General features: G+C 42.3%; 1 protein-coding gene across 4 annotated transcripts in view; it reads right to left on the reverse strand.

Moving 5' to 3' along the window:
- Positions 1–27,401, reverse strand: part of RAF1 (Raf-1 proto-oncogene, serine/threonine kinase) — an 85,262-nt gene that overhangs the window by 27,294 nt on the left and 30,567 nt on the right. For 2 of the 4 annotated variants that reach the window (XM_010377298.2, XM_010377297.2), the window contains exons 2-3: positions 8,015–8,247; positions 850–962 (exon numbers count right to left, since the gene is read on the reverse strand). In XM_010377298.2, the coding sequence (XP_010375600.2) occupies positions 850–962; positions 8,015–8,221 (320 nt within the window). In that variant the 5' untranslated portion in view covers positions 8,222–8,247. Of the gene's footprint in view, positions 1–849; positions 963–8,014; positions 8,248–27,401 lie in introns of those variants that run through there. The other 2 variants (XM_030928043.1, XM_030928042.1) reach the window with 1 other exon arrangement.

Genomic DNA, 27,401 nt, shown 5'->3' on the forward strand with positions numbered 1-27,401 from the left:
GACGCCTCTATCTTGCCACCACCATTAGGAATAGGATAAACTATGAATCTTCCCTGAAGCAGAAATGCTTCTGTATCTTTAAACAATCTATTAAACAGCAGGGATTAGGCCACATTTAACTGAACAACAACAAAAAAAATTAGTGAATGAGAAAAGTCAATCTCCCGAGGATAGCATTCTTTATATATATAATAATGCACTTTCTGAGTGCCCAGTCTATATAATGCATTACAGTAAACAGAGTAAACACAAAGAAAAATCTTTGTCTCAAAAAGCATAGCATCTAACATTACTGTTTCCATCCATGGAAACATTATCAATACCTAACATGTGTTTTTTTTTGTTTCTTTTTTGTTTTTAATAGATATGATCCTGCTCCAGCCCAGGCTGGAGTCCAGTGGCACAATCATGACTCACTGCAGCCTCAAAGCCCTGGACTCAAGCAATCTTCTCACCTTAGCATTTCGAACAGCTAGGATTACAGGGCCGCACCACCATGCCTGGCTAGTTTTTTAAATTTTTTTGTAGAGATGGGCCTTCACTATGTGCCCAGGCTGGTCTTGAACTCCTGGTCTCAAGCAACCCTCTTGCCTCAGTTTCCCAAAGTGTTAAAATTACAGGTATTGGCCATCATGCCCAGCTTAACATGTACTTAACTTTTCAAGAGAACGTCCAAGCAATAATTTCAATTTCTTAATACCTATTTTTCTGAATTATCTCTTTATAAAGAAAGGCATAGAAATATACAATATTCTATAGGAAGCTAGTACAATTTAATACAAACATAGCTATTTAAAGCTAGAAGATCCTTACTAGTTTGAAGAAGTCAATTGACTTTTGAGCTCTTACCCTTTGTGTTCGTGGAGAAGTCTGAACACTGCACAGCACTCTGGTTGAAGGCCCCTCACCTTGAGTGCTTTCATAAGGCAGTCATGCAAGCTCATTCCATTTCGCACATTGACCTACAAAACAAAGGATCACCTTTAGGACCAACACAGGCTGCAGCACCCCTTGGAAAGGTGGGCACAGAAATAAACACACCAGTCTGTAAAGGTGCAGGCAAATTTATTACAGCATTGCTTGTGATGGCACACGCACACACACATATATGAAACAACCTGAATGTACAGCAATAGGTAAGTACTTGAATGAAGTGTGAGACATCTGTATTATGTCACATTATGCAGCTATTATATTACTTATAATGACCTGGATGGAGAGGAGTTCATTATGTATTAATTGGGGGAAAATATCCTTCAGAATAATAGAGTAAGATTATTTTAAAGATGAAGAGGCCAGGCATGGTGGCTCACACCTGTAATCTCAGCACTTTGGGAAGCCCAAGGCGGGTGCATCACCTGAGGTCAGGAGTTCGAGACCAGCCCGGCCAACATAGTGACCCCGTCTCTACTAAAAATACAAAAATTAGCCAGGCATGGTGGTGGACACCTGTAATCTCAGCTACTCAGGAGGCTGAGGCAGGAGAATTGCTGGAACCCAGGAGGGAGAGGACGCAGTGAGCTAAGATCACACCATTGCACTCCAGCCTGGGTGACAAGAGCGAGCCTCTGTCTCAAAAAAAAAAAAAAAAGGTGAAGAAATTTGTATGTTATATGAGTGCGGAAAGATTTACACTTAGCTGTTCACATCAAGAGATAGTGGTTAAGAAAGATAAAATGATAACCTTTTCCTTTACATGTCTCTAATTTTGTGTGATTAGAATGTATACACATGTATGTTTATTAGATTCATTAAAGAGGAAATAAGCCAATCTGCTCTATAAACAAACATGAATTTTTATGATCAAAATCTGTACTTCAACTTATTTCAACAAAAATGACTAATCATTCTAACAAAAATTCCATCTCACAAGTACTTAACACTAGTGAAGGCAAAGTAGGAAGTGGAAGATATAGAACTCCAGCCCTGCTGTAGGGACAAACACCAATCTTAGTTTAAATATATGTGCATACCATACCAAGCAGCCTTAGTGGCACATACTTCTCTACATTTCCCTGTACTCAATCCTCAAAAAGCTAGGCAGGTACTCAGAACCCTATTGGGAAGTGTGAGTGCCCAGGATACTCACAATTAATGGCAGCTGCAAAAAAATTTGAACTAAAATTTCAGAGTTTTAATAAAAGTCCTCCATGTTTTAACTTCAAAGCCAAGAGTTAATCAAAAGTAAAGTAACTAGAGTCAGTATGGCCAGCAAGGAGGGCAAAACATAGATTTGCAGTGCTTGTTAACTTCTTACAGCAAAGCTCCTCCTCTGAAAGTGTTAACAGCTTACAGCAGCCAGCCAACCCCTTCCCCAGAAGGTGGTGAGTGTATGCATATATTTACCTATGCGAATACACGGGGAGGGGAAAGGAAGCAAAGCAGGGCTCCAAAAGGCCCAAAGTGTTCTTAATCTTGGCTCTTACTCCAGGCACCTCAATGCCAATCCAGCCAACCTTCTCCAGCTGGTTTACAACAGAAAAAAGTCTTAAGAAACAGGACATAGGTATCTGGGCCCTCCTAGTTACCAGGCTCCAAACCAGGGTATAGTATTTGGATGCAAAGCAGAGAAAACAATCTAGGAAAGAAGGAAATGCATGTGAGCCTCAAGAATTTGAAAACATCAGACGGGCAACATAAGAAGTTTTTCACAAGGCTTTATTTTACTATCACCAGGGACTGATGGGGACTTATCTGCCCAGTAATCATTATTTGAAGCCCAAAGATGGACTCCACATTCAGAGTACAGTATAGAAGAATTTGAACTTGTAACAGATTAGCTCAGAAGGTGATGGAAGCGGGGGAGGAATATTTTCCGGGAGGATCAATCATCTGGGAGAAAGGAAAAGATTTTCCAAAAGAAAAAAGTTCCTTTGGAGTTTGTGATAGCCTCCTTAGCTACCGATAGTTTTTCCTCTCCTTCAGAGATGTGGAAGAAAGGAAAGGTCGTGAACAACAGGGTAAGGGGAAACCAACTGATTCTTCGGACAGATAGAAGATTGATCATAGGAAACCTCTGAGGAAAAGAAATGGGAATACAGGGGCAGGGGTCACCCAAGACTTCTGGCTCATATGAATGCTTTACCTATTTAAAAATAAATAAAATTAACATTCTTTAAAAGTTCCTTGTACAGGCCAGGCGCGGTGGCTCAAGCCTGTAATCCCAGCACTTTGGGAGGCCGAGACGGGCGGATCACAAGGTCAAGAGATCGAGACCATCCTGGCTAACATGGTGAAACCCCGTCTCTACTAAAAAATACAAAAAAAAACTAGCCGGGCGAGGTGGCGGGCGCCTGTAGTCCCAGCTACTTGGGAGGCTGAGGCAGGAGACTGGCATAAAACCCGGGAGGCGGAGCTTGCAGTGAGCTGAAATCCGGCCACTGCACTCCAGCCTGGGCGACAGAGTGAGACTCTGTCTCAAAAAATAAAAATAAAAAAAAGTTCCTTGTACATACCAAAATAGTTCAGACAAATGATATCCAGGATTTGTGTCAAAACATTGGGAAAGGAGTGGATGAAAACACAGATTAAGCAGGACTGCCATGGTTAGCTAAGTGTTGAAAGTGGGTAAGCGGTACATCAGATTTGTTATTCTCTCTATGTGCAGGTGTGTGTGTGTGTGTATAAAACCTATATTATATATACTGAGACAGGGTCTTGCTCTGTCATCTAGGCTGGAATACAATGGCATGATCATGACTCATGTAACCTTGACCACCCCGGTTCAAGTGATCCTCCTGCCTCAGTCTCAGCTGGGACCACAGGTGGGCAGCACCACCCCTAGCTAATTTTTTTTTTTTTTGGTAGAGACAAGATCTCACTATATTGCCCAGGCTGGTCTCAAACTCCTGGGCTCATCAGCCTCCCAAAGTGCTGGGATTACAGGGAAGAGCCTCTGCACCCAGCCTGTATATATTTTTTAATGTTCCAAAATAAGTTTATTTTAAAAGTTTCTTGATGCAGTGATACCCACCAACTTCCAGCTTTTCAGAAACAAAACAAGCTATACTGATCTGAACTATGAAGACACTAAGAAGGAGGAAAACGAAGAGTAATAAACATACACTAACAGAATCATGACCTGCATCAAATACTGCATAGCAATGTTTTCTAAGCTATAAAGTGATATCTGTTATATTATCAGTCTTCATTAAATCATAATTCAAGCTGGACAGTTCTTTAAATATCGTCTAATCCAGTCAGGTTCCCAAATGTAGCTGGCATTAGAATCCTCAGAGAAGCTTGTGAAAACATAGGTTCCATCTACCTGTCCAACACATCCAAGGACTCTGATTCAGTTAGTATGGAATAAAGCCCATTCATACAGAACGAATCTGTATTTTAACCTGCTGGTCAGCTGATTCTAACAGTAGTGGTCCTCAGCTCCAGTCAATCACTCATCTAATAATAATTAGAAGCAGTAGCAGCAGCAACAACAGCAGCAACAGCGGCAGGAGGAAGTCAAAGAGGTACACGTTTAGAAGATAAAAATCACAAGAAACATTCAAAAACCTAATTATCACATCTAAAATTATTTAAATCAGATACACGTCCTCTGTCTCATTCTCCTCTTTACAGCCCTCCATGGATACATGCTGTAATCAGCTAAATAATTTCTAGAACCCACTGAGTGATTATGAGAGTCATTCTGGGTTCAGGAAGTGAAGCAACCTGGGGAGGAGTAAAAACAGCTGACTGATGGTGCTGGCCTAACTAAGTGACTCTTCTCTCCTCTACCGCTTTCCTGAAGCTTGGTGCCTGGTGAAAGCAGCTAGTTCTTCCACAGTTAGTTCATCTTTACCCAAAGAAACAGGCAAAACTAACCTAGGCTACAACCTTCTCATAAGCTGTAGGAGAAGTCAAGCTTGGTTTCCAACCACCAGCTGTGCTCAAATGGAGGTGATCAAGGACTACATAGATGTATAAAAAGCTAAGAAATAGTCACAGCAGCCAGGCACGGTGGCTCACGTCTGTAATCCCAGCACTTTGAGAAGGTGAGCCGGGCGGATCACAAGGTCAGGAGTTTGAGACCAGCCTTGCCAACATGGTGAAACCCCATCTCTAACAAAAATACAAAGAAATTAGCCAGATGTGGTGGCGGGTGCCTGTAATCCCAGCTACTTGGGAGGCTGAGGCAAGGAGAATCACTTGAACCTGGGAGGTGGAGGTTGCAGTGAGCCGAGATCGGGCCACTGCACTCCAGCCCGGGTGACAGTGAGAGCCTCTATCTAAAAAAATATATATAATCATCATCATCATAGCTACCACTTCACTAATGAATCAGTCACTGTACTAAGTACAAGCATCATTTCATAAAGGTCAGGAAACAGGCTCAAAAAAGTACAAAACTTGTTTAAATGACATAGCTAATAAAAGGCAATGCAAGGATGTAAATTGGGGTTTTCTTGTTTTAAAGGTTCATACACTTAATCACTATGCCAAATTAAGTTTCCCAGCCTGGTGGGCAAACTGGTAGCAGATAAGGATGGAGAAGATAGTCTCAATAACACTCTGAAGAAGCACCAAATGGTCTTCAACTTCTCATAACACACACTTTCTATATCTGACTTCTCAATTTAGGGTCAGAAAGAAAATTAACGAGAAACAGTAGGTAAAATTACTTTGCAAACAAAAGACCACTATTCAGATATAGGGGATTATTACTACTTATTTTGCCAGGCATAACATTTTCATTTTTAGGAACACAAAGATAAACTTACTCAAACTTTAATTGGACTTTTGAGTTCTGCCTTCAGTTCAAAATGCACCTAAGTATTCAACACTATACTGGGGAGGCTCCTTAGGTTCACAAAAAAAGTATAAACAATTTATTAACAAATTGGGAAGAGTGGAACTGTTACAAGCAAACAGAGAAAACTCTGGACTGGGGTTCCCCACCTCAGAACCTTGCTTCACCTGACTATACGGTATAAACACAATGCATTGATTTTACACAAAGAACAGAGGATAGGAGAGGAAGAGGCATGGAAGTTTTGAACTCAAGTTCTCCGAACAGTTCCACTAAGCAAAACCAATACAATTTCACTTTTCTGTTTTGGCCAGGTGGTTGGTTTTGTTTTATCCATAATAGTAGAAATTTTTTTTTTTTTCTTTGAGAAGGGGTCTGGCTCTCTGTCACCCAGGCTGGGGTGAAGCGGTGCGGTCTCAGCTCACTGCGACCTTTGCCTCCTGGGCTCAAGCCATCCTCCCACCTCAGCCTTCTGAGTACCGAGTAGCTGGGACTACAGATGCGTGCCACCACGCCTGGCTACATTTTTGTTATTTCTTTCTTTAGATAGAGTCTCGCCCTTTCGCCCAGGCTGGAGTGCAGTGGCGCAATCCCGGCCCACTGCAACCTCTGCCTCCCAGGTTCAAGTGATTCTCCTGCCTCAGCCTCCCAAGTAGCTGGGATTACAAACGCGCAACACCATGCCTGGCTAATTTTTGTAATTTTAGTAGAGATGGGGTTTCACCATGTTGGCCAGGCTTGTCTCGAACTCCTGACCTCAAGTAATGTGCTGGCCTTGGCCTCCCAAAGTACTGGGATTACAGGCGTGAGCCACCACAACTGGCCTACTTTAAAAAATTTTTTTCGTAGAGATGGGGTATGCCATGTTGCCCGGACTGGTCTCGAACTCCTGAGCTCAAGCCATCTGCCCACCTCAGCCTCCCAAAGTGCTGGCATTACAGGTGTGAATCACCACACCCGGCCAGATAACTTTTTTGAGTGCTAAATTCTTAGAAAAACTGAAGTTTCGTATCAGGCTGGGGCGGTGTCTCACGTCAGTAATCCCAGCAGTTTGGGAGGCCGAGGTGGGTGGATTACCTGAGGTCAGGAGTTTGAGACCAGCCTGGTCAACATGGTGAAACCCCGTCTCTACTAAAAATACAAAAAAATCAGCCAGGCGTGGTGGCGTGTGCCTGTAGCCCAAGCTACTTGGGAGGCTGAGGCAGGAGAATCATTTCAACCCAGGAGGCAGAGGTTGCAGTGAGCTGCACTCCAGCCTGGGTGACAGAGTGAGAATCCGTCTCAAAAACAAAAAAACAACAACAAAAAAAAAAAAAAAAAGAAAAGAAATTTTCTATCCAAAAACCTAGTGGCACTGTCCTGCCATGATGCCAATACGAACCTGTCACTGGTACAACAAAAATAAACTATGCAGAATTAACTGGCTGGTGTCAGTGCCCTGAAAAAGAAGACTGTATGATTTCTAAGCTGCCTCCAGACTTGTCCTGGGCCTATGAAATACACAAAAATAATTTTTTCTATGTAATTTTACTTTCTTCTTTATACTTGATTGTAATATTCAAAAAGCTTTAGGTGAATATTTTAATAGAAGAAATAAAATGTCTTCTAAAAAAAGTAGTTGGAAAGGCCTAGAGACTTTTCAAAGAAAATTCTTTGAAATATACACATAAAAATGTACTATTTGTTTGGATGAAGTGGCACAAAGGAAGACATTCCAAGCAAGAGTAATAGAAGGAAGGCCAAGTGGTGGGAAAAAATAGGGGGTGTGGAAGGAACAGCAATATAAAGAAATGAATCTGCAGTTAGAAAAAAAATTACTAGGCCGGGCACGGTGGCTCAAGCCTGTAATCCCAGCACTTTGGGAGGCCGAGACGGGCGGATCACGAGGTCAGGAGATCGAGACCATCCTGGCTAACACGGTGAAACCCCGTCTCTACTAAAAAATACAAAAAACTAGCCGGGCGACGAGGCGGGCGCCTGTAGTCCCAGCTACTCGGGAGGCTGAGACAGGAGAATGGCGTGAACCCGGGAGGCGGAGCTTGCAGTGAGCTGAGAGCCGGCCACTGCACTCCAGTCTGGGCGGCAGAGCAAGACTCCGTCTCAAAAAAAAAAAAAAAAAGAAAAAAAAAAAGAAAAAGAAAAAAATTACTAAAGACCCTATATGACAATGAATATTTTGCTTGTCTTTAAGTTGAACAACATGATCCTTAATGTGTCCCACAGGCAGATAAATAGCTAAATTTCCTAAGTAGAATTTTCACATACCACTGTTCTTTGCTTGTTTGGCAAGAAAACACGGATAGTGTTGCTTGTCTTAGAAGCATCTGTGAGTTTGCCATCATCTGATGCCCGGCGCTGATAGCCAAACTGCTGAACTAATGTAGGAGAGATGCAGCTGGAGCCATCAAACACGGCATCTTTGAATCCAAAACCATTGCTGATCGTCTTCCAAGCTCCCTGTATGTGCTCCATTGATGCAGCTTAAACAATTCTTAAACCTGGTAAGAAACACAAATAATTATAAGTCTAGAACAAAGTATTTAATCCAAGAACACAATATATAAAGACCAATTATGAAAATAGCATGATGTGGGTTTTTCATAAGTGATACCTCCTGCATTTATTAGCAAAGAAAATTTTCTTTAATAGTACATTTCCATAAAATATTTCATAGATGAGGAAAATGGGACCAGCAGTTAAAAGATTTAGCAAGGGATGGCCGGGCGCGGTGGCTCACATCTGTAATCCCAGCACTTTGGGAGGCCGAGGCAGGTGGATCACAAGGCCAGGAGATCGAGACCATCCTGGCTAACATGGTGAAACCCCGTCTCTACTAAAAATACAAAAAATTAGCCAGGCGTGGTGGTGGGCACCTGTAGTCCCAGTTACTCAGGAGGCTGAGGCAGGAGAATGGTGTGAACCCGGGAGGCGGAGCTTGCAGTGAGCCGAGATCGTACCACTGTACTCCAGCCTGGATGACAAAGCAAGACTCTATCTCAAAAAAAAAGAAAGAAAGAAAGATTTAGCAAGGGACAGGCACAGTGGCTCACGCCTGTAATCCCAGCACTTTGGGAGGCCAAGAGGCCAGTGCATCACTTAAGGCCAGGAGTTTGAGACCAGCCTGGCTAACATGGTAAAACGCCATCACTACTTAAAATACAAAAATTAGCCAGGTATGGTGGTGGGTGCCTGTCATCCCAGCTACTGGGGAGGCTGAGGCAGGAGAATCACTTGAACCCAGGAGGTGGAGGTTGCACAGCCTGGGGGACAAGAGCGAGACTCCATCTCCAAAAAAAAAAAAAGCCAACCTGGAACATGAGCCCAGGTCTCAAGACTTCTAGTCTATCACTTTTTCAATTACATTTCTCTTCTTCCTGAGCAACTACTCTTGAGTGTGAGGAACACATTAGTACTATGAGAAATACCTGCAAAAAAGTGTAAGCCAGAATTTATGACTTCAAGGAAGAAAAACTAATATTTCTAGGATGTATTTTAAGCACTTTATAAATTATCTCATTTAATTGGTGTAAGAACCCCAAAGATTTTCTTTTCTTTCTTTTTTTTTTTTTTTGGAGACAGAGTCCACTCTGTCACCAGGCAGTGGCATGATCTCGGCTCACTGCAACCTCTGCCTCCCAGGTTCAAGTGATTCTCCTGCCTCAGCCTCCTGAGTAGCCAGGATTACAGGCATGCACCACCATGCCCAACTGATTTCTGTGTTTTTAGTAGAGATGGGGTTGGCCATGTTGGCCTGGATGGTCTCTATCTCTTGACTTGTGATCTGCCCGCCTCGGCCTCCCAAATCACACCTGGGATTACAGGTATGAGCCACCGCGCCCGGCCAGATTTTTAATTCCTTCCTCTATCCACATTTTCTTTTTAATTAATTTACTTTCTGAGACAGGGTCTTGCTGTGTCGCCCAGGCTGGAGTGCAGTGACATGATCACAGCTCACTGCAGCTTCGATTTTCCAGGCTCAAATGATCCTCCTACCTCAGCTTCCCAAGTAGCTGGGACCACAGATGTGCATCACCATGCCCAGCTAATTTTTAAAAACAGTTTTTTTGTAGAGAAAGGCTCTCACTATGTTGCCCAGGCTGGTCTCGAACTCCTGAGCTCAGGCAATCCACTCTCCTTAGCCTCCCAAAATACCGGGATTACAGGTTAAGCCACTGCAAACCCTTTGTTTTTTTGGACAGAGAAGTCATGCTACTTGCCCAAGAACACCCCGGCAGTGGGTAAAATAACCAGATTCCATATCTGTTTAAATTTAAAGTACATGAATTTTCTACCATAACATTCAGATTCAGAGTTCAGTTCATGGTCAGAAACCATGCAGAAGTAAGGGGGGTAGGGTTTCCTCCTTTAGAAAACTTTGAGGTTGATAAGGAATCCCATCTTTTCAAGCCTTCCTCCTTCAGAAACTTGTTTTATTATTAACAATAGCTACTATTTACTAGAAGCTTACTATTATGAGGCAGGATACATAGCATACATTCCAATCATTATCCACATTACTTACAGTGCTACTCTAGGTAGGAATTATATCCCCATTTTACAGTTGAGAAAATTCTCTCACATACAGCTTGTAAGCGGCAAACTGGGATTCTGAACTGGGCTGCACTGACTCCACAGCCCTTACCTTCCCATATATAACACTAACACTCAAATCATTTTAGTCAGAGCTTGAAATGACCTAGAATTAAGGACCACAGAATCCAAACCTTGTTTTCAATCAAAAGTTTCTAACTGAAAATCCACTATGTGCTAAATCACATCACATGCCCAAATCAAGAGGGAGGTTAGATATTTAGTATTCTTAGATGACAGCTGAGAAAACCAAAGAGGTTTTGAGACAACTTAAGATCACAACATGGAGTTATTCTCATACAGTCTTGGTACATCCTTTTTGGAAAAGAATATGGTAATATCTATTAAAAGTTTGAAATGTTCTTAAAGAATATCTAGTATTCTCCAGAAATCTGTACTAAAGAAGCCTAAGACAAGTGTATAAAAACATGCGCAAGCATATTCCTTGCAGCACTATTTATACCCTTGAAAAATGATGGTAAAAACCAAATACCTAACAATAGGGAATTAAATAAACCATGTTAATATCCATGTGATAAATGAAGTAGATCCATATATACAGAGATGGGAAAAGACATCCAAGACAACAAAAAATGAACAAAATATATAGTCTGAATCTCTTTAATATTAATCTACAAAGAGGGAGGGAAATCTAGAAATAAATAAATGGATGGAGAACTCCAGAATTAAAGTGTCAACAGTGATCATTTCAGCAGGACTGTGAAGGGTTTTTATTTTCTACATTACTTATTTTTTGTTTTTATATTTTACTATTACACTATAAACTTCTATCAGCATATTTTATTTCTGTAAGAGGGGATGCCAGAGCAAGATCTTGCTGCCTCGTGCCTCTAGAACCTCAACTTGAGCCCTGACTCACTCCTACCTAACTCTATCCCCAGGTTACTGTGAGGTCCCTTTTTTGGAGTACATATAGCTCTTCCTTTTTCTAGATATTTGAGTTTTTTTCCAACTGAAAAGGAAAAGATGGAGGAGCTTAAGACCAGATAAGAGAGAAATAGATGAGGGAAGAGACAGAAGGAAGACTCATCTGAGCATCTCACTAGCCTGAAACGATATGGCTCCTAATGATCCATGTAACAGCCTGAACAAGCTTAAAATGCAACTCATTGTGTCACTTCCCTGTTTAAAACTCAGAATAAAATCTAAACTCCGGCCGGGCACGGTGGCTCACGCCTGTAATCCCAGCACTTTGGGAGGCCGAGGTGGGCGGATCACAAGGTCAGGAGATCGAGACCATCCTGACCAACATGGTGAAACCCCATCTCTACTAAAATTACAAAAATTAGCCGGGTGTGATGCCGGCACCTGTAGTCCCAGCTACTCGGGAGGCTGAGGCAGGAGAATGGCAGGAACCCGGGAGGCGGAGCTTGCAGTGAGCCGAGATCGCACCACTGCACTCCAGCCTGGGTGACAGAGCCAGACTCCGTCTCAAAAAAAAAAAAAAATCTAAACTCCTTGACAAGGTGTCTAAAGGCCTTCTTTCAGAACATGCCAGACTTTGTGCCTCAAGACGTCTGAACTTTGTGCTTCTCTTCACCTGGAAGGCTGAAACCCCAAAAACAGGCAAGCTGGTTTTTTTCACATCTTGTCTCCACTCAAGAGACAGCTCCTTAAAGAGGCTTTCCCTAACCACACCAGCCAAAATTGCCCGCTCTCCTTCTGCCAATTAATACTGTTTCATTTTCTGCATGGTACTTACGTTAGATAGTTTTCAAGTTTTAGTCAGTCCCCCACCTTCTTTCTGCTCCATAAGGGCAGAACCCTGCCAATCTTGCTCAGTATCTGGAATACAAAGGCGCTCAAATATTTACTAAATTAAGTGAAAAGCCGGAATAATGCTACAAAAAAAGTAGTTTTTAAATAGAAAAGACTTGTCAAAAACTATTAAATGTGAATCAAATCTCCATTTAGTGGTACGTCTTTAAAAAATACTTTGTCAGCCGTGCACAGTTGTTCACACCTGTAATCCCGGCACTTTGGGAGGCCCAGATGGGAGGATTGCTTGAGGCCAGGAGTTCGAGACCAGCCTGGTCAACACAGCAAGACCCCCATCTCTAAATTTAAAAAAAATTTTTTAATTAAAAAACAGTATTTTGTTTTCCAGCAAGATGAACTATAATGAATTTTATTTTTTGTATAGATACATATTTCAATTGAGATAAGGTCTCACTATGTTGCCCAGGCTGGTCTTGAACTCCTAGGCTCAAGCAGTCCTGCCACACATGTACCCCTACACCCAGTGTGCAACAGATTTTATTCTATATTCAACTGTGGGGGAAGACTGTATTGGAATCGATTCCAATTGACTGGCGAAGAACCCACTGACAAGACTAAAATGTAACCTCAGTCCAAGAACAGTAATTTTACAATGAATTCCAAGTCTTGCAGGCACTCAAAATATAGTGCGGTACTTAGTAGAGAACATACTACAGTAACTTTTAATAAAAAGTGACAAAATAAAAATACACCTACTTTAATTCAAGTTCTAGATTATTTATCATTCATAGTATTTTACTTTCTGTCTCCATATCGAGACCACTTACAGCTTAAGAGGCAGGCTAAGGACCGGGCGCAGTGGCTCACGTGGTCAGGATATGGAAACCATCCTGGCTAACAGGGTGAAACCCCGTCTCTACTAAAAATACAAAAAATTATCCAGGTGTGGTGGTGGGCGCCTGTAGTTCCAGCTACTCGGGAGGTTGAGGCAAGAGAATGGTGTGAACCCAGGAGGCGGAGCTTGCAGTGAGCTGAGATGGTGTCACTGCACTCCAGCCTGGGCGACAGAGCGAGACTCTGTCTCAAAAAAAAAAATAAAAATAAAAATAAAAAATAAAAAATAAAAAAAAAAGAGGGAAGCTAATGTTTCCTAACCATTTTCTTTTTCTTTTCTTTTTTTTCTTTTTTTGAGACAGTCTTGCTCTGTTGCCCAGGGTGGCGTGCAGTGGCACGATCTTGGCTCACTGCAACCTCTTCCTCCCGGGTTCAAGAAATCCTCCTGCCGCAGCCTCCCAACTAGCTGGGATTACAGGCATGCACCACCATGCCTGGCTAATTTTCTTATTTTTAGTAGAGACAGGGTTTCTCCATGTTTGCCAGGCTGGTATCAAACTCCCGACCTCAGGTGATCCACCCGCCTCAGCCTCCCAAAGTGCTGGTATTATAGGTGTGAGCCACTGTGCCCGGCCTTCCTAACCATTTTTATGGCACATACTCATACAAACGATAGGTCATATTTGCAGAACAAGATGAAGTACACAGACAATGCTGCTTCAAGGGCCCTACAAGTTGTCTCAGGGAAGAGGGGTACAACTCTAACCTGTTAATCACAGAAAATTCTACTAAGGTATTCCTTTATCAAGGCAAACATCTGAAAAATCAGGGCAGACATCTGAAAACTCAAGGCAGACATCTGAAAACAAGGAGGAAAAAAGCATCTTCTAAAAAAATCATATAGCAGCGACATACTTCAATCTTAAATGGAGATATTCAAAAACCCAGTTGACACTACCTTCAAATATAAGCATAGATCTAGCTTTTAATACTGTAATTTCTTTGACTAAATGCCCCAGGTTAAAAAATGTATACACAGACACACATACACACACATCCTAGACACATACTAAAACTAGATAAGCAAATGTGAAAATCAGTTTCTGCATGTGAAAAGCCTTTCAAAGTTCCACAGAAAAGTTCTAAAATCAAATGCATTCTCCTACGAATGGAGAAATATGTCACGTTGGACAAGATCAATTATTTAAAAAGAGAGACATGTTGGCCGGCTACACTGGATCATCCCTGTAATCCCAGTACTTTGGGAGGCCGAGGTGGGTGGATGACCTAAGGTCAGGAGAATTGCTTGAACCCACGAGGTAGAAGGTGCAGTGAGCTGAGATAGTGCCGCTGCACTCCAGCCTGAGCAACGAAGCAAGACTCCAACTCAAAAAAAAAAAAAACAAAAAAACAAAAAACAAAAACAAGGAGCTCCTAAAAATTAGTAAAAGATGAACAATGCCATTGGGAAAAAAACAGGAAATTAAATTCACAGAAAAGCAATACAAAGGCCAACAAATATATATGTTTAATATAAAGTAGGGAAACACAAATATAAAAACTATTTTTAATATCAATTTGTAAAATTTATTTTATTTTTATTTATTTTTTTGAGGCAGAGTCTCACTCTGTTGCCCAGGCTGGAGTGCAGTGGTGCAATCTCTGCTCACTGCAACCTCCGCCTTCTGGGTTCAAGTGATTCTCCTGTCTCAGCCTCCCAAGTAGCTGGGATCACAGGCATGTGCCACTATGCCTGGCTAATTTTGTGTTTTTAGTAGAGATGAGGTTTAACCATGTTGCCCAGGCTGGTCTTGAACTCCTGACCTCAGGTGATCCACCCACCTCAGCCTCCCAAAGTGCTGGGATTACAGATGTGAGCTACTTTGCCCGGCCAGATTTGCAAATTTGAAAAGACAAAACATCTAGCACAAGCATTTGAAGTAATCTACTCTTACAGTGAAGAGTATAAACCACAAAAGTATAGCAATCTAATAGTATCTATTAACTATTTAAAGGTTTAACTTCACATTTCACACCCAGCACTACACAAACACAGGAATGTTTCTAATACCAATAAACTGAAAATTACCTCAGACTTAAAGCCACAGAACTAAAATTAGAACAATTTAAGGCAGGACAGGTTTAAAAACAAGACCTCCCAGGAAACTGAAAGAATGTCTACCCCCAGCTACTCAGGATCTCCTGAGGCCAGGAGTTTGAGGCTGTAGTGCATGACTGCACCTGTGAATAGCCATTGAAGTCCAACTAGGCAACACAGTGAGATCCCTTCACACACACACACACACACACACACACACGTCATTTTCCATAATTTAAGAATAAGGTCAGTGTCATCTGTCACAAATACCAATACAATTTAATACTTCCAAGTACTACATGCATAGTAAAATATCAAAAGTAAACCACACTGCAGGAAAAAGATAAGCATTAAAAAAAAAGTAGGCCAGGTGCAGTGGCTCACGTCTGTAATCCCAGCACTTTGGGAAGCCAAGGCAGGCAGATCATCTGAGGTCAGGAGTTCGAGACTAGCCTAACATGGTAAAACCCTATTTCTACTAAAAATACAAAAAATTAGCCAAGCGTGGTGGCGTGCGCCTGTAATCCCAGCTACTCGGGAGGCAGAGGTTGCAGTAAGCCAAGATTGCGCCATTACACTCCAACTTGGGCAACACAAGCAAAACTTTGTTTCAAAAAAAAGGTAAACCAAACATACAAAAAAAAAGTTAACTGTTCATGGGCTAGGCACAGTGGCTCTCACCTGTAATCCCAGGACTCTAGAAGGCTGAGCTGGGAGGACTACTTGAGCCCAGGAGTTTAACACCAGCTTGGGAAACATACCAAGACCCTGTCTGTACAAAACAGTTTCAAAAATTAGCTGAGTGTCACAGCATGCACCTGTAGACCCAGCTACTTGGGAGGCTGAGGTGGGAGGATCGCTTGAGCACAGGAGGTCGAAGCTGCAGTGTGCCACAATCACATAACAGCACTTCAGCCTAAATGACAGAGCGAGACCTTGTCTCAAAAAAAAAAAAAAAGAAAAAGAAAAAGGCATTGTTTAAAAGAATATTGTTAAGTATGTAATTTCAAGATACTTTGGTAACAAAAAGTTTATATGGAAACTAATTGTAAAATCACATTTCTGCTCAATGATAAAAGTACATCTTTTTTTTTAAAAAAAAGATAACTCTCTTCGCCGGGCAGGGTGGCTCACGCCTATAATCCCAGCACTTTGGGAGGCGGAGGCAGGCAGATTATCTGAGGTCAGGAGTTCAAGATCAGCCTGACCAACATGGAGAAACTCCATCTCTACTAAAAATGTAAAAATTTGCCAGGGGTGGTGCTGCACGCCTGTAGTCCCAGCTACTCAGGAGGCTGAGGCAGGAGAATCGCTTGAACCCAGCAGGCAGAGGTTACAGTCAGCCAAAACTGTGCCATTGCACTCCAGCCTGGGTGACGACGAGACTCTGTCTTCAAAAAACAAAAACAAAATTCTTTTTATATATACAAAATAGTAGTAAAAACTTTTATTACCACAAAAGTTTCCAGGCTTTAAACATTTATTTGGTAAGACAGTCTGGGAATTTGTGTTCTATGGGCAAAACATTTACCTTTTACATGCCAGAGAAGACAGTGTATTATTAATTTACCATGATATCTAAATCATATAAATTATTTCGGAAGCCTACAACTTACTTAATACAAATTATTCTAGTCTATTACAGAATTTAGGTTTACCTGGTTCCAAGCTACTTCCCTCTGGATTCCTGACTTCCCCTGGTCACCCCCACCAACCATCACAGAATGCTTCAAAAATCAAAAGGCCTAGATTCTACTCTGTTTTGCCTTCCTCTACTTTGGCTACTATTCCATTAAAAGATTACTACATGGGCTTAACCCCAAAATCAGTCTCTGAAAGGCACCAGGGGACATTTTAGGATAGAAAAAAAAAGGAATGACTCATATTGCCAGGTATCTTAGCTTTCTGTAGTCACCTACTTTGTATCTATCAATCATGAATTTATACAAACTTCTCTAAAACTATTTTTTCTGGTCGACATTATTTCTGAGGGTGGTAGGTTCCCTAGGTTCACCAAAAAAAATTGCCTTTTATTGGCTTCACGCATCATTCTGCCACCTGGACTTTGAGGATCTATTTGCTTTAATCAAGCAATTCATGATTGTTATGGCATAAACTCTTCAAAGCTGTATCCTTCTATAATCTTTCAACTGCATTTATTCCCTATATGAATATTCCTTTTAGAAAGTTAGAGTGTGGCCAGGCACAGTGGCTCATGCCTATAATCCTAGCACTTTGGGAGGCCAAGGTAGGTGGATCACCTGAGGTCAGGAGGTTGAGACCGGCCTGGCCAACATGGCAAAACCCCGTCTCTACTAAAAATACAAAAATTATCCAGGTATGATGGTACGCGCCTGTAATCCCAGCTACTTGGGAGGCTGAGGCAGGAGAATCGCTTGAACCTGGGAAGCAGAGGTTGTAGTGAGCCACCGCAATCCAGCCTGGGCAAGAGTAAAACTCCGTCTCAAAAATTAAAAAGTTAGAGTGTAAAACTATTTCTATATTCAAGTTAAAAAATGGGCTTACGCCTGGCCAGGTGCAGTAGTTCATGCCTGTAATCCCTGCACTTTGGGAGACTGAGGTAGGAAGATCGCTTAGGCCCAAGAGTTTTGAGACCAGCCTGGGCTAATCCCTGCACTTTGGGAGACCGACGTAGGAAGACTGCTTAGGCCCAGGAGTTTGAGACCAGTCTGGACAATAGTGAGACCTCATCTCTACAAAATCTAAAATTCAGCCGGGTGTGGTGGCATGCACCGGTAGCCCCAACTACTTGGGAGGCTGAAGCTGGAAGATCACTTGAGTCCAGGAATTCAATACCAGCCTGGACAACACAGTGAGACTCCTACTCTACAAAAAAAGTTTTTAAAAAGTCATTTTTCCTAATTCACATAACTCTACTAGTGTTCATGTATTTCATTACCGTGTTAATAAGAAAAAAATTTCAGTATATTACACTGTCATTCTTTTCTCAGGTGCTGTAAGTTATTTTGTGATCTTATTTATCATTCAAATTTCTACTTTAAAGTAGAAGATACTTTAATGGATATACTGGCAGTAACTTCTATTCATATAAGTATGATGAACCTGAGACAATTTTTTTTTGGGGGGGGGGGAGGCGGGGGCAGGGTCTCTGTTGGCCAGGCTGGAGGGCAGTGGTGCAATCTTGGCTGATTGCAACCTCTGCTTCCTGGGTTCAAGTGATCCTCCCACTTCAGCCTCCCAGGTAGCTGGGACTACAGGTGTGGGCCACCATGCTGACTAATTTTTGTACATTTTGTAGAGATGGGGTTTTACCATGTTGGCCAGGCTGGTCTTAAACTTCTGACCTCAAGTGATCCACCAGCTCATCCTCAGCTGGGATTACAGGCATGAGCTACCACACCCAGCCAGTTCACTAATTTTTAAATATCATGACAGTTATATCATAATTCCTTTTTTTTTTTTTTTTTTTTTTTGAGACGGAGTCTCGCTCTGTCACCCAGGCTGGAGTGCAGTGGCCGGATCTCAGCTCCATGCAAGCTCCGCCTCCCGGGTTTACGCCATTCTCCTGCCTCAGCCTCCCGAGTAGCTGGGTCTACAGGTGCCAGCCACCTCGCCCGGCTAGCTTTTTGTATTTTTCAGTAGAGACGGGGTTTCACCGTGTTAGCCAGGATGATCTTGAACTCCTGACCTCGTGATCCACCCGTCTCAGCCTCCCAAAGTGCTGGGATTACAGGCTTGAGCCACCGCGCCCGGCCTCATAATTCCTATGGATCATTTTAAATCAACTGACCCACAGAAGTCAACCAAAAATGCAAAACCAATGAAACAATGGTAGTTGTAGAATCCACATGTTAAGTATTAAAATTTATGTAAATAATTAAGAAAAGGTGGCTATTGTTTAAGATGTAATATAAAATTAGAACCACAAGTAAGTGTCCATGAAAAAACACAAATATGCGACAAAGCTTGTTTGGCTATCTGAACAAAAACAATACGTGTTTGCTCTCTTTTGGTACCCACTAAAACTCACTAGGCAACAAGATGTATCCACCAAAAAATAAATTTCTTAAAACTCTGTATCGGCCGGGCGCGGTGGCTCAAGCCTGTAATCCCAGCACTTTGGGAGGCCGAGACGGGCGGATCACGAGGTCAGGAGATCGAGACCATCCTGGCTAACACGGTGAAACCCCGTCTCTACTAAAAAAACTACAAAAAACTAGCCGGGCGACGTGGCGGCGCCTGTAGTCCCAGCTACTCGGGAGGCTGAGGCAGGAGAATGGCGTGAACCCGGGAGGCGGAGCTTGCAGTGAGCTGAGATCCGGCCACAGCACTCCAGCCTGGGTGACAGAGCGAGACTCCGTCTCAAAAAAAAAAAAAAAAAAAAAAAAAAACTCTGTATCAACTAAGCAGCAGCAACAATAATGATATTAGCTAATGTATTAGCTAATACTGAACGTTTATTATGTATGTTCTTTACATACAATATCTCTTTTAATCCTCCAACAACCCCCTATAAGAGAAATTACCATTTTAGAGTGAGGAATCTATGGACCATAAAGGTTAAGTAAAAATGTCCAAGGTTACACGGTATTCAGAACATTCACACATCTCACCAGGGTTTCATCACACCATCACATATGTTAAGATCAGTGCATTTGTGGGAGAGGCAGTTCCTAAGATGAGGTGCCAGATTTCAACCTTGTGGCAGCCTACTCTGGCTTCCTACTATCTGGCTCTTTCCTCTACTCTGATAATCTGTTTCTAATTATACTTTTATTTGTTTATTTTTTTAAGGCATGACCGGTCTGGCTCCATCAACCAGGTTGGAGTGCAGTGGCATGATCATGGCTCACTGCAGCCTTGATCCACATTCAAGCAATCCTCCTGCCTCAGCTTCCTAATTAGCTAGGACTACAGGTGCACACCACCGAGTCCAGCTTATTTTTTATTTTCTGTAGAGACGAAGTCTCGCTATCTTGCCCAGGCTGGTGTTGAGCTCCTGGTCCCAAGTGACCCTCCCACCTCAGCCTCCCCAAGGTGCTAGGATTATAGGTATAAGCCACTGCACCTGGCCTAATTATATTTTTATTTATAAAAAAACAAAAAATAAATTTGGGAAGGAGGATAAAGGGAAGTTACTCATAATTTTACTAATCCTAACACATTTTTTTGGATATCATCTTCTAATATCAAAGGCACAATACATAAATATCAGTTCAAAATCTACCTCCACCTTTTATTAGTTGTATGGCCTGGCCTTTCACCAAATTGCTTACCTTTCCCATATACCAATTTTCATCACTATTCAGGTAATAAACATTACTGAGTGCCTACTATGTACCAGGCACTGTTCAAGATGCTTGGGCTACCTCAGGGAACAAAAGACAAGGATCCATGATCATAAGAGAAGTCTATCTTCTGGTGGAGGCATGCACAGTAAATTCTACGACAGTGGGTGATAAGTGCTGGGGAAAGGGAGGCAGACTGCAGTTTATAAAGTGAGGTCATAGTAGGTCTCAACGAAGAGTTAACAGCTGAGACTTGGAAATCAGTGAGTCTGACTTGCAGATAACTAAGAGAACAACATTCCAGGCAGAAAGAACAGCCAGTGAAAATCCTTTGTATAACGAATGGTAAAAAGATCATAGAGTTAAGTGAGTACAATGTTGGGGAGCAGGGACAATGTGGATCACATAATGCCTTGTAGGTTATTACAAGGACTTTGCCTTTTACTGAGTGAAGTGGGAAGCCACTGAAAGGTCTTGAGCAGAGGAAAGTCACAATCTACCTTAGATTTTTTTTTTTTTTGCTTTTTTTTTTTTTTTTGAGACGAAGTCTCACTTTGTTACCCAGGGAAAGTGCAGTGGCACGATCTCTGCTCACTGCAACCTCTGCTTCCTGGGTTCAAGTGATTTTCCCACCTCAGCCTCCCGAGTAGCTGGGACTACAGGCATGTGCCACCACATCCGACTATTTTTTGTATTTTTTTGGTAGAGATGGGGTTTCACTGTGTTGGCTAGGCTTTAATCTTAAAAGGACTGTTCCAGGCACAGTGACTCATGCCTGTAATCCCAGCACTTTGGGAGGTCAAGGTGGGCAGATGAACCCAGGAGTTCGAAACCAGTCTGAGCAACATGGCAAAACCCTGTCTCTACAAAAAAATTTAAAAATTGACCCGGCGTGGTGGCTCACTATATAGAAAATAAATGACATAGGCAGTTAGATATAGAATTATGAAGTTCAGAAGATGTCTGAGCAGAAGAACTGTAAAACAAAGATAATAGTATTTATCTAATTGAGCTACTAAATTGTTCAACAGTGTAAAGCACTTAGCATTGGGCCTAACACAGAGTAAACAACACTGTTATAGCTTCTATCCCACACAAGAACACGCACCACAGGAGATGAGAGAGGGTGGAAATTCAGCCCATGCTTCACTTGCTAAGCCATGTGTCTGGTACACAGACAGCACAAGCATGAAGGGTGGGGATCCTTCTAATTCACATGTGGGAAATTTTCCTGTTAGCTGAGCTACATCTCTGCAGAGGTACATCTGTTCAAAATGGACCTTTTTCTATTTAGTAATGGTGACTTTGGGGCTGTGGCCCTAATCCTTTTCCACATACATGTGTACTTTTACACAATCACATTCTCCATCCAAATACTGTATCACAATATTCTCCTTCAAATTTAAATGTTTGATAACAAATTATTTAATTTTGGCAGGGTACAGTGGCTCACGTCTGTAATCCCAGCACTTTGGGAAGCCGAGGCAGGCGGATCGTGAGGTCAGGAGTTCAAGACCAGCCTGGCCAACATGGCAAAACCCTGTATCTACTAAAAAATACAAAAATTTGCCAGGTGTGGTGGCAGGCACCTGTAATCTCAGCTACTTGGGAGGCTGAGGCATGAGAATCCCTTGAACCTAGGAGGCGGAGGTTGCAGTGAGCCAAGATTGTGCCATTGCATTCCAGCCAGGGTGACAAGAGTGAAAGCTCTGTCTCAAAAAAAGAAAAAAAAAATCAGGAATCAGAATGACTTCAAACTCTTCAACAACACTAGAAGACATAATGGAGCAAAGCCTCCTAGATTCTGAAGGAAACTATCTCCAATTTATAATAATCAGCAAAACTATCAGTGAGGGACAGAACCAGAGATATTTTGACATTCATGATTACAAAAATTTGAACCTCCATGATTCCTTTTTTTTTTTTTTTTTTTTTTTTTGAGACAAGTCTTACTCTTATCACCCATGCTGAAGTGCAGTGGTATGACCTTGGTTCACTGCAGCCTCCGCCTCCCAGGTTCAAGCGATTCTCCTGCCTCAGCCTCCTGAGTAGCTGGGACTACAAGCACACATCACCACATATGGCTAATTTTTTTTTTTTTTTTTTTTGTATTTTTAGTAGAGACAGGGTTTAGCCATGATGGCCAGGCTGGTCTCGAACTCCTGATCTCAGGTGATCCGCCCGCCTCAGTCTCCCAAAATGTTGGGATTACAGGCTTGAGCCACCATGCCTGGCCCATAACTCCTTTCTCAAGGAATTTGTTACAGGAATATAGCAAGAGAAAGACTTAGGATATAGGAAATGGGACATCCAGCTTAGGAAAGAAGTGAAGGAAATCTCCAGAAGGCCAATATGGAGGGAAATCCCTGGATGACAACTGTGCACCAGACACAAGAATCCATAATTATGTGACCCTTTCTAGCAATTTCCAACTATCAGCGACACAATGGCCTTTTCTTTTCTTGAGAGTGCCAGGGAAGGAGGAAGGGAGGAAAGTAGTTGGAGGAAAGGCAGACAGAGGGAAGGAGGAAGGGAAGGAGGAAGAGGGAAGGGAAGGAGGAAAAGAGAAGGGAAGGAAATAGCCCACATTTTCAAACTTAGCCCCTTTAAGTATATTCTCTCCCCTGTGGAGAAGGTGAATGGTAAAACCTGTGCTAGGTCTTGAGACACTCCAGGTGGCTGCACAACATTAATAAAATAGTATAGCACCATAGTGTTTCCCAAAGCAAGGGATATATACTACTCATAGTTTACAAAATGATTATAAGGGATATGTGTACAAGATATAAACTAAAACTGATATCATAAGGAAAAAGTCTCAGGTGCTAGTATATGTTTAATGCTTCTTTAAGACTTTCTACTAAGACAGGCGTGATGGCTCACACCTGTAATCCCAGCACTTTGGGAAGCCAAGGTAGGGTGAATTCCATGAGCTCGAGTTCAAGACCAGCCTGGGCAGTACGACGAAATCTTGTCTCTGCTAAAAATACAAAAATTAGCTGGGCTGTGGTGGCATGCACCTGTAATCCCAGCTACTCAGGAGGCTGAGGCGGGAGAACTGCTTGAAACCGGAAGGCAAAGGTTGCAGTAAGCCAAGATCTTACCACTGTACTCCAGCCTGGGCAACGGAGGGAGACCCTGTCTCGGGAAAAAAAAAAAAAAAAAAGCCCCCATGGCTCACACCTGTAATCTCAACACTTTGGGAGGCCGAGGCAGGCAGATCATGTAAGGTCAGGAGTTCGAGGCCAGCCTAGTCAACATGGTGAAACCCCATCTCTACTAAAAATACAAAATTAGCCGGGTGTAGTGGAACACATCTGTAATCCCAGCTATTTGGGAGGCTGAGACAGGAGAATCCCTTGAACCTGGGAGGCAGAGGTTACAGTGAGCCGAGATCGTGCCTGGAAGACACAGCAAGACTCTGTCTCAATTAAAAAACAAAAAAAAAGGTTTATAAATTTATTAGGCTGGGCGCGATGGCTCATGCCTGTAATTCCAGCACTCTGGGAGGCTAAGGCAGGCGGATCACAAGGTCAGGAGACCGAGACCATCCTGGCTAACACGATGAAATCCCGTCTCTACTAAAAACAAAAAATTAGCCAGGCATGGCGGCGGGTGCCTGTAGTCCCAGCTACTTGAGAGGTTGAGGCTGGAGAATGGTGTGAATCCGGGAGGTAGAGCTTGCAGTGAGCCGAGATCGCGTCACTGCATTCCAGCCTGGGCGAAAGTGAAAGACTCTGTCTCAAAAAATAATAATAATAAATAATAATAATAATAATGATGATGATGATGATGTTTTTAGGCCGGGCGTGGTGGCTCATGCCTGCAATCCCAGCACTTTGGGAGGCCGAGGTGGGTGGATCACTTGAGGTCAGGCGTTCCAGACCAGCCTGGCCAACGTGGTGAAACCCCATCTCTACTAAAAATACAAAAATTAGCTGGGCATTGTGGTGGGCACCTGTAATCCCAGCTACTTGGGAAGCTGAGGCAGGAGAATCACTTGAACGTGGGAGGCAGAAGTTGTAGTCAGCTGAGACTGCGCCACTGCACTACAGCCTGGGCAACAGAGCAAGACTCCATTTCAAAAAAAAAAAATAGCTGGGTTTGGTGGTACAAGCTTGGCGGCACCAAGCTACTTGGGAGGCTGAGAAATGAGAATCGCTTGAGGCCGTGGTAGGAGAATCACTTGAGCCCAGTAGTTCAAGACCACCCTGGGCAACATAGCAAGACTGTGTATCTTTAAAAAAAAAAATTTTTGATTGATTAAATTAAAATACAGTAAGAATGGCTGCTCAAAAAAAAAAAAAAAAAAAGATTTGCTACACTGGCTAGGTGCAGTGGCTCATGCCTGTAATCCCAGCACTTTGGAAGGCTCAGATGGGGAGGACTACTTGGGTCCAGAAGTTCAAGACCAGCCTGGGCAACACGGCGAAACCCCATCTCTACAAAAAATACAAAAATTAGCAGGCATGGTGGCTTGTACCTGTAGTACCAGCTACCTGGGGGGCTGAGACGGAAGGATCACTTGAGTCTGGGAGGTGGAGGCTGCAGTGAGCTGAGATCATGCTGCTGCACTCCAGTCTGGGTAACAGAGTGAGACTTTGTCCCAAAAAAAAAGAAAGAAAGAAAAAATACTTGCTATATCAATGAACAGCAGCAGCAACAGTTTCATTACATACTACATATCCTAGAGACTATACTGAGCACTTTTGGTTTAGTAGGTAAAAGAACAGGTACTGAGTTTGAAATCCAGCTTCACTACTTGGGCAACTCCACGGATCTTGGGTAAAGATGATAACGGTATAAACTTCACTAAATTGCAGTTAAGAATGAATGAGATAGTGTAAATAAAGTACCTAATTTAGAGTCTGGCATATAAAAAACATTCTAAGTTAGCAAAAATTGTGTGCGTCCACTATTAAAACAAATTCTTCAAGTGAAAAGCTGAACTCACTCAGAATTTTTTAAGTGTATTATACTCACTAGTAAACTTGGGAATTAGATTATCATCTAGGAACTAGGGTGTGTGGGTTAACTTCAATCTTTCAACTTCTGAGAACTTCAGCGAACTCACGAACTTCCAGGAACTGAATACAGAATACTGTATATATGTACATGTACATCTTTGTAGGGAGGGGCCTTGTTTCTATTAAAAATTTTTTTTTTGAGACAGAGTTTCGCTCTTTCACCCAGCCTCTTGAGTAGCGGGGACTACAGGTGCATGCCACCACACCTGGCTAATTTTTGTATTTTTAGTAGAGACAGTGTTTCACCATGTTGACCAGGCTGTTCTGGAACTCCTGACCTCAGGTGATCCACCCGCCTCCATCTCTATTAACATTTGAAAGCAATCTGTCCTCTACTGAGCACAGTCATTGTGTTCTTAAAACATAAATCGAAGCTGGGCACAGTGGCTCACTCCTGTAATCCCAGCACTTTGGGAGGCTGAGGTGGGTGGATTTTGAGACCAGCCTGGCCAATGTGGTGAAACCCTGTCTCTACTAAAAATACAAAAATCAGTCGGGTGTGGTGGCACGTGCTTGTAATCCCAGCTAGTCGGGAGGCTGAGGCAGGAGAATTGCTTGAACCTGGGAGGCAAAGGTTGCAGTGAGCCGAGATTGCGCTACTCCACTCCAGCCTGGGCAACAGAGCAAGACTCTGTCTCAAAACAAAACAAAAAACACAAATTTGGACATATTATTAAATACCCTTTATCTGTTCTTTATTACACTCAAATCAGCACTCATATTCTTTAACTGTGACCTACAAGACCTTTCATGATGGCCTGGCCCGTTACCTATCAAACAGGACCTCCCCTGACCACCCTGGTTCAAGTGCATCCTGTCCTTCTCCATCATTCTTCTCTTTACTCAGCTTTACGGTTTTCATAATAATTCATCACCATTTGAAATAATATTAGGTATTTGCCTGCTCAATGATTATTGTCTGCCTATACCACTAGGTAGTATGCTCCAAGAAGCTAAGTTCAGTTCACCCTTACAAGCCCCACTGCCTTTAAGTATCTAGCATTTGGCAAGCTCTTAAGAGATATTTGCTGGATGAGTAACATATGGTATCTGGGCTATCTGGGAAGTGGTGAGTTCTCACAAAAGTTATCAGTGCAGTCGTTTACGAACCACATTATGCCAAAAGACTATACTCAGGACTAGAACACAGACAACTGTGGAAAAACTATAGAATCTGCATGGAGTAATTGTTGACTGGCAGTCAGCTAAGCAGCAGCCAGGATAATGGTTGGCTGGCAGTCAAAGTCATGTAACAGTTCGTCAAACAAATCCCAAACAGACCAGCTGATAATAATACCCAATTAAAGCTACTATAGAATTCTACGTCAGAGGTATTTCCAAAGTTTGATTTACTACTATTGTTTGCCATTTCCCTTCATAGGTGTTTTATATTACAAATAAAACCAAACACATTCTTGTTCATCTGTTCTGTCACAGTAAATGGTAAATGTTTCCTACCTACTCACACAACCGATTTGTCCTAAACATACACTGCTGAAAATAAAAGGGACTTTTAAACTACAGGGCTTCTGCTCAAGAAATGTAAAAATGGGCCGGGCATGGTGGCTCATGCCTGTAATCCCAACACTTTGGGAGGCTGAGATGGGCAGATCACCTGAGGTCAGGAGTTCGAGACCAGCCTGGCCAACACAGCCTAAAAATACAAAAAAAAAAAAAAAAAAAAAGAAGAAGAAGAAATGTAAACATGTGTTTTTAAACATACATAAGGTCATGTAGAATGCAAAAGAATGTACAGAAACATGATGGATTACGTTTATTGATTTGTGTATGTTGAACCAGCCTTGCAGGGATGCAACATACGCAAATCAATAAACGTAATCCATCATATAAACAGAACCAAAGACCAAAACCACACGATTATCTCAACAGATGCAGAAAAGGACTTTGACAAAATTCAACAGCTCTTCATGCTAAAAACTCCCAATAAACTAGGTATTGATGGGACGTATCTCAAAATAATAAGAGCTATTTATGACAAATCCACAGCCATTCATACTGAATGGGCAAAAACTGGAAGCATTCCCTTTGAAAACTAGCACAAAACAGGGATGCCCTCTCTCACCACTCCTATT

Source organism: Rhinopithecus roxellana, chromosome 1 (genome assembly GCF_007565055.1).
Source record: "Rhinopithecus roxellana isolate Shanxi Qingling chromosome 1, ASM756505v1, whole genome shotgun sequence".
NCBI lineage: Eukaryota > Metazoa > Chordata > Mammalia > Primates > Cercopithecidae > Rhinopithecus > Rhinopithecus roxellana.